The 8,027-nt window shown below is 43.6% G+C and overlaps 1 protein-coding gene across 2 annotated transcripts in view; it reads left to right on the top strand.

The window, feature by feature from the left end:
- The first annotated feature begins 1,137 nt into the window (after positions 1 to 1,137).
- The window catches only part of NOP56 (NOP56 ribonucleoprotein), a 200,517-nt gene continuing 193,627 nt past the window's right edge, over positions 1,138 to 8,027 (top strand). Inside the window, exon 1 of one of the 2 annotated variants that reach the window (XM_044063996.1) lies at positions 1,138 to 1,236. In XM_044063996.1, the coding sequence (XP_043919931.1) occupies positions 1,234 to 1,236 (3 nt within the window). In that variant the 5' untranslated portion in view covers positions 1,138 to 1,233. Of the gene's footprint in view, positions 1,237 to 1,792; positions 1,916 to 8,027 lie in introns of those variants that run through there. The other variant, XM_044063997.1, reaches the window with a different exon arrangement.

Here is an 8,027-nt window from a genome sequence, read left to right as displayed (position 1 = left end):
CTTTGATCCTCTTGGTGAGGTACTTTTGGGGTCTTTCCAGTTGCTGCAGGTGTCTGGTAAGGTACATCCCAAAAGGGGCATTGTACTCAATTATGGGCCTGATGAAGGATGAGTAAAGAGGCACGATGACCTCCCCTGATCTAGATGTGAATCCCTTCATGATTAGGTGGGCTATATAAAATGTTTTTCTAACCACTTTGGCCTCAGTCTGTTCGCCATAGAATGTGATTTTCTGACAAATTACTGAGGGCTGAAGTCACTAAATAATGACAGACATTTCAGTTATAGACTTCATATCCTTCAGAAAATTCATGCTAACAATCCTGTTATTCTAATAGCACTCAACCTTCCATCTCCAAAATGAGGAACACTCGCCTTCATAATGTGGAACAAATGGGTAAAATGTGGAACACATACGAATGGCTTACTAACAGCTTCAACTAGGAAGGTCATAGGATGGTTAAAATATGCTGGTTTTACTTATAAAGAAGATCCTTTAATGAATTAATATGATTAATTTCTATTTACTATGGATTTCACTTAAAAAATTCCTAACACTGAATGTGTGATAGACTCTTTCAATGTGGAACTTTAAGGAACATTAACTTTTTAAGACCCCAAATGAGTTACGTTCCCCGTAATGAGGTACACTTGAGAGGTATGTTAAAACAGACTAGCAACGTTTTAAGTTCATATGAACATGGTTTAAAATATGTCCCTACTTCTGGGCCGACAGTGTAAACCTTAGCTATATAGATGATTGTCGCTGTTGAAGGCGCCGTTTAAAATATGTCCCTACTTCTGGGCCTACAGTGTAAACCTTAGCTATATAGATGATTGCCGCTGTTGAAGGCGCCAACTCTCTGTACAAAAATGGGAAAAAGTGGCTGTGGGTAGCGGTTCTTTGTCTTTCAGCTTTTCCCGGTTAGGGGGTCGCCACAGCGGAACTCCAGTCCGCTAATGATTGGCTGTAGATATTTAGGGTGCCGAGTTGCCAGCTCGATGCCCAACGTGCAGCGAAGGGACGCCCATTCACGCATGTCTTTCGAAACGCCGCTCAACCAAACATAAATTATTACAGAAAATTCGGGTGTTTTTTTTTTTTTTGGAGAAAAACAGGAGGAGGAGGAGAGTACGTCTAAAGGTGTGGCTATTTGACGCAGAGCCTGTTGGGTAATTGGAACTTTAAGACGTGTGGAGGTTTAGCTTTACCACGTTGCTATCTCATTAAAGATGGTAAGTAGTGTAATGAAAGTATATTATTTTTGGGAGTGTATTTTTATTAGTGTGTCGGTGGTGATAATTTACGTCTAACTGCGCACATGATTGTATGCTGTGATTGTGAGTTTGCGTTATTGGTTTTCCCGTGGTTGGGCAGGCCCATTGAGGTTGTAGTTTTAAGAGAGTTGTACTTTCTAATGTACAACTCCGATCAGAGGTTAATTAAATTGCAAAGTTTTTACAATGGCCCTGTTTTACAAGGGTACCATAATAATGGCTGTAACACCATCGCATCAGAATACTTGAACGGCTCGACGATTAAAGTTTATTTGATTTATTAGCACTTCACGTACTTTTGAAAAATGTGACTAATGGGTTCCAGCGGGGTATTCGTTTTAGTAAATAGGGTTTCGTGGTGCAAACAGCTTCCCCTGGTTATGCACGACCATACACGTGGTTCATATATGTATGCCGTCACGTGTTGATTGGGATTGAGTTTCCATCCAACAGTGACCGATTAAATAGCAACTACGACTAAATATGTTTCGGAGTTAACTATGGTAGAGCTGACTGTAAACCTTCCGTGTTATCTGTATTGAAATTTATTTGATTTAGGACTGCTTTTTGACGCGTATTTAAATTGTACTCAGAGAATATAGGATGTCACGCAAATGGTGGAACAGGATCTGAGAAGGTGTAGTATGAAATTGCAACGGTGTTTTTTTTTTTTTTAGTGGGCCCTCGCACGCGTACCAGATTGGCCTTGTAACTGTTCTGGGTCGTCGGGCACTTAGCATTGCCCCACCTCTGCCGGGTGCGGGCACTGTTAGCATTGCCCCACCTCTGCCGGGTGCGGGCACTGTTAGCATTGCCCCACCTCTGCCGGGTGCGGGCACTGTTAGCATTGCCCCACCTCTGCCGGGTGCGGAATCTAAGTACCACATCGTGCTTTACCGCGGATGGGACATGGTGGCTTAGCCTGCACTCTTGCAGCCATTTAAAATCCTAAAAACACGACCTAACACAGCGTTTTAGAAAAAAGTTAGTCTATGAGAGAGCCACGGCCACCCGATTTGTAAGACGATCAACGCGCTGCGCCCACGTACATCGTGTGCGTGTATTAAGTTTGAAGGGCGGTTCACGTTCAAGCTCGTCTTGGGATTCACTTTGTGTTTGATTTTAAGTGACAGACTTTGCATTAACGAGCATTGTATGAAGGCTGTGCATTCTGACACGCAGGTCTGAGTGACTTGATTTCTTCCTACCAAAGATGTTAGGTTAGCCGGCTTCAGGGTACCGTTTGGACTAGAAGCCCTTCAGAGTTTTCCTGTCAGCATAAGGCTGACCCCCCCTGAGAGGGCAATACAATTAAAAAAAAAAACGGAGAGGTGGCTAGGAACCCTCGGGTAGACCAAAAGGTTTGGACTAAAGGTTCGTGGTTTCTTAGAAACTTCTTGATATTAAACGGGCATATTAGATTAGCACCGCGCAGTAGCAAATCCCGCCCCAACCACGCCTCCAGTCTGGCAATGGAGCAGCTGCACAACTATTCATTTATGTGCCGGAATGAATATTGATTGTCAATGTTTAACTTTAACATGTCAAAATACGTTAATTAATGAACGTGTTATTTCCGGGCACCCTGATTGCGATATTTTACTTGAGGGCCTCACCAGATGCGCAGTAGCAAGCCCCGCCCAAAACCCGCATCGTGCTATTTCGTAATCTGGCACTAAAGTAATACTTGCGTATAATAAAAGTAAAAGATAATTCTATAAATCAAATCTGCCATTTCGTCTTCCAATCACTCTTGGCTGTGCAAATGGCTCACCTGAACTTGGCACGTCTGCAAAAATCTTTCATCTACAGGCCATCCTTTCTCCGTTATTGTACCAACTCTGTAGGGCTCACTAACAACTTTAAATACTTTCTGTGCTAAGTTATTTCAGAAGAAAGCTGTTAAGCCTCCTAGGAAAAAAGAGAAACATGCAACTGCTTTAAACTCTGCCAGTAACTTGAGCATTCCAACTAATACTGTTTGGCAGCTCATACCACCTCTGCATATATTCTTAGTTCATTTACCTACTACACTTGCTTGAAACACCACAGTGACTTATGCTGTTCTAATCTCACGTCACAACACTTCTCCACTTTCAGGTCATTCTCTCCCGCACCTCCCATCTGAATTACTAAGTTTCTTACATGATGGGAAATCAAACCATTGCCTTTTCAGCCAAATGCTCTCCTCATATTACTCCAGTTTTTACTGACAGTACAACCGTCTTCTAAACATCACGCACTACCTTTATAGAGAATTCCACTATTCATTATTGTGTGCCCACACACATACACTAATACAGTTCGGGCAATGCGTAGCATTTTTCTGATGCTATTTACTTTAAATACTATTTCTTTATATTGACACTCTTCTCTAACTTTTTGAAATGTAAACATATTTTTGTTTCTGCAATAACTCCATGGCTGCAGCTAAAACGGGTCCTCATCTCATCAGTCTGCTCTTATTGTCAACAAATGTAAATAAATATAGTGTGAGGGATTGTGCACACCGTGTATTACTGCTCATCATATCGTAGATTACTAGGTTATAGTAATGTCCTATGCTGAGCAGGCATACACGGTGTGCACATCTCTCATGTTATTAATTTTTGTCGACATGGAGAGCAGACTGATGCATTGGGACGTATTTCAACTGCAGTCAGGGAGGCAAGTCTTTCTACGCTACAAGTTTCTCTGTAAATTTTCTGGACAATAACAGTATTACTCTAGCTCCAACACCCTAGCCCAAAGGTTCCTAGAATTTATAAACTCAAATGCTATGGAACAACTTGTTACCACTCCAACAAGAGGGGAAAACATACTGGACCTGATCATCACCAACATGGGGACTCTGTGCTCCAGACCAGAAGTGTATCCCTCACTGGTAAGATCAGACCATAAACTAATCTCACTGGATATTCACACCCCGACCCCAACCCCTGCCCAGAAAACCACAGTGAAAAACTTCTCTAAAGCAAATTTTACACTCCTCAAAACTGAGGTGGAATCCTTCAAAGCCCCCGGGCCTGTGGAAAATACGGCCCAGACCGCAGAATCCTTTATAAACGCATTCTATGAACACCTTCAGGAATGCATGGATCATGCGATCCCAAATAAAACCAAGACCCAATCCTCCAAAGGCAGACGTCCTGTCTGGTGGACCCCAGCCATAAACAAACTATACAATAGAAGGAGGAAGCTACTAAATGATAAAGCAAAATCCCAAAAGGGAAGGCATCACTGATCAGTATTAGCAAAAAACTACGGGCACACATAAAATTGTCTAAGGCCAGCTTCGAGAGAAAAATTGCACAGGACACTAAGGATAATCACAAGGCTTTCTTTAGTTATGTTAGGAACCTGGGTGGTAATTCCCAGATATGCTCAGAATTAGTCCAAAATGACAAAAAATACACCGAACCCACAGACATTGCCAACATCCTAGCTGACAGGTTCAGCGCAAACTTCTCCCCCCTCTCCACCAAAAGGGCAAATATCTATCCCAGCAGAGTGCTGCCCCCCTGACATCTCAGATGCTCAGGTAAGAGCCGCCCTCTCCAAAGCAAAAAACACAGCATCAATGGGACCAGATGGTGTCCCGGGCTGCGTCCTACATGAACTCAAAGAAGAGCTAAACCCAAACATAAAACTACTGTTCAATCTCAGCCTTACTACAGGATATGTGCCCAAAGAGTGGCGTGCAGCAACAGTGGTCCCTCTCCATAAAGGTGGTGCCTCAACGGATCCTGGAAACTATCGCCCCATAAGCCTGACTAGCTTGGTCTGCAAAGCTATGGAAAGGATCATCATGGACCTCATAAATAAAGATATTGGGGACCTACAAACACTGGATCCTACCCAGTTCGGCTTTAAGGGCAGATCCTGCCTCTTAAACCTGGTTGATTTCTTTGAAACAGTCACCAAGGCCATTGACGAGGGGAAGGTGGTCCACACAGCCTACCTGGACCTCGCAAAAGCCTTCGATACAATACCCCACTCGGGCATTATAGATAAGCTCACCAGCTTAAATATAAACCCCTATGTCACTAGATGGATTGCAAACTGGCTCAAGGACAGAACCCACATGGTTAGAATTGCTGGAGCCATGTCAGACTCCAAACCAGTTACAAGTGGTGTCCCACAAGGCTCAGTCCTGGGACCTCTCTTGTTCGGTATATATTTCTCGGAGGTACAGGCCAGCACAGAAGGACTGTGGCTGACCAAGTTCGCAGATGACTGCAAACTGGGTGCCATAATCGACTCTCCAGCCGACACAAGCATCCTCCAAAAGGGCCTCATAGAAACAGACAACTGGTGCCAGTGCCATGGCCTCAAGCTAAATGCCAAAAAGTGTATAGTCATCCCCTTTGGCAAAAACAAAGTGCCCACAAATTACCACATGGGTGGAAATCCATTAAGTACAGAAGAAGTAATTAGGGACCTAAGTTGATAGCAATCTCTCATTTGACAACCACGTGGCCAAAGTGGTTAGAAAAACATTTTATATAGCCCACCTAATCATGAAGGGATTCACATCTAGATCAGGGGAGGTCATCGTGCCTCTTTACTCATCCCTCATCAGGCCCATAATTGAGTACAATGCCCCTTTTGGGATGTACCTTACCAGACACCTGCAGCAACTGGAAAGACCCCAAAAGTACCTCACCAAGAGGATCAAAGGGCTCAAACAGATGCCATATGCTGCCCGGTTAAAGAAACTCCATCTCTACTCAGTGGCATACCGCCTGTTCAGAGGCGATCTGTGCCTGACGTATAAAGCCATGTCCAACCCGGAATTAATGGACATGCTGCACCTCAGAAAATCCAAATCCCATCGAGCCACGCTCGAGACTTGAACCTCAGCACTGAAATAAATAGGACATGCTGGAGGGACAGATTCATAACCCAGAGGCTCCCTTCACTCTGGAATAAAATCCCAGTCCAGGTTAGGCAGTGTCCCTCATTGACTCTCTTCAAGAGGAATCTTGAGTGGATGGGAGATCGTAGGTTTACCCCGGGTATCACTTCTGTGTCACTGTTAGATAGAGGCACAGTATACTAACCTCGAAAAAGGGCATAGCAAAATAAATTTAAAATGGGTGGCGAAAGCCAAACACATTCTGGCTAGGCTTATAAATGCCCTAGGGCAGATAGCCTAGTATGAACCTATAAAAAAATTCATACCAAATTTAATGGGGATATTTTACTTAGCTGATTAGAACGCCATGTCATTCATGGCTCATTACATATGCAGACCTGGTCATCAGTCATTTGTGACTCGTCCACTTCTGCGTGAAACGCAAGGTGAGGCCTTCAAGTAAAATATCTCCAGAATGTCTACCGTTGGATAGACGCATACTAAAGAACTTGATATTATGTTCAGACTTGCTAGTGTTAATTTTCCCAAGACAGACAATTGAAAATGTACCAGTGATCTGAGGAAATCTCCTTGCATTGGTGGGAGGGGGGTGATTAAACTATGTTAGTTATGGCTAACATTAGAACTCCAAAATAGCGATGGATTTTGCCGCTCCTTGATTCCCATTAATTCTTGACTAGGGGCGGGCTTCCCATTATCCTCCCAAAACAGAGAAGTGTTTCTAGGGAGTAGTATACATTTGACGAAAAAGTAAAGAAAGTTAGTGATTATAAGTTCATAGGTAGGTACTAGGCTATTGGCCCAAGGGCCTACGTAAGTCTAAACAACAATGTTCCCTGTCTTACGACACCCGAGAAAGTTATTTTCTTGTGCCACTTGAGCAGAGACACAGAAGTGATCCCTGGGGTGTTTTTCCTATTTCCCATCCACTCATCAAGATTTTTCTTGAAGAGTGCTAATGAAGAACTTTGCTTGATATAGATGGGTAGCCTGTTCCAGAGTATGGGAAGTCTCTGGGACAAGAATCTATCCCTCCAGCATGTCATGTTTATTGTGGTGACAAGGTTTAGGTCCCTAGAGCATATAGCTCGGAGGGATTGGGATTTCTTTAGGTGTAGCATCCGACAGTTCTGGGTTTAGGTTCATTGGTTCATACTAGGCTATCTGCCCTAGGGCATTTATAAGCCTAGCCAGAATGTGTTTGGCTTTCGCCACCCATTTTAAATTTATTTTGCTATGCCCTTTTTCGAGGTTAGTATACTGTTCCTCTGTCTAACTGACACGGATACCCGGGGTAAACATAGCTTTGTATGTTAGGCAGAGTTCACTTCGGAGTAGGCGATACGCTACGGAGTAAAGCTAGAGTTTTTTGAGGCGGTCAGTGTAGGGCATTTGTTTGAGGCCAGTAATCCTCTTTTTGAGGTACTTCTGTGGTCTTTCCAGCTGCTGCAGATGTCTTGTGAGGTACATTTCAAAAGGGGCATTGTACTCTATAATGGGAGAAGTAGATGCCAAACGGGAGATGCCCCAGGACGGAACCCTCTGGTATTCCACTTGTCACTGCTTTAAGGTCAGATTTGGAGTCTGCAACTTTTACGGTGTGGATTCTGTCAGTGAGCCATTTGGCAACTCGTCTTGTGACATAGGGATTTATACCTAGTTTAGTGAGTTTAGCTATAATTCCAGAGAAGAGGAGTGGGAATTCTGGGGCATGGAGGGGGGGTCTGTTTTGGCTTTCCGGGCATCTGAATGTTTTCAGCAGCATGAGCATAGTTTGGCTACAGGGAGGGATGTCATGTAAAGAAATATCTTTATTGGCTATAGCGGGAATAGCTAATTATTAAGGGCTGTATTTTCAGAGATGTGTCAA

The sequence above is a fragment of the Protopterus annectens genome, chromosome 2.part2 (assembly GCF_019279795.1).
Source record: "Protopterus annectens isolate FY-2018-M chromosome 2.part2, PAN1.0, whole genome shotgun sequence".
Taxonomy (NCBI): Eukaryota; Metazoa; Chordata; order Ceratodontiformes; family Protopteridae; genus Protopterus; species Protopterus annectens.
The sequence above is the reverse complement of the archived record's forward strand: the minus strand, read 5'-3'. Positions and strand labels throughout refer to the sequence as shown.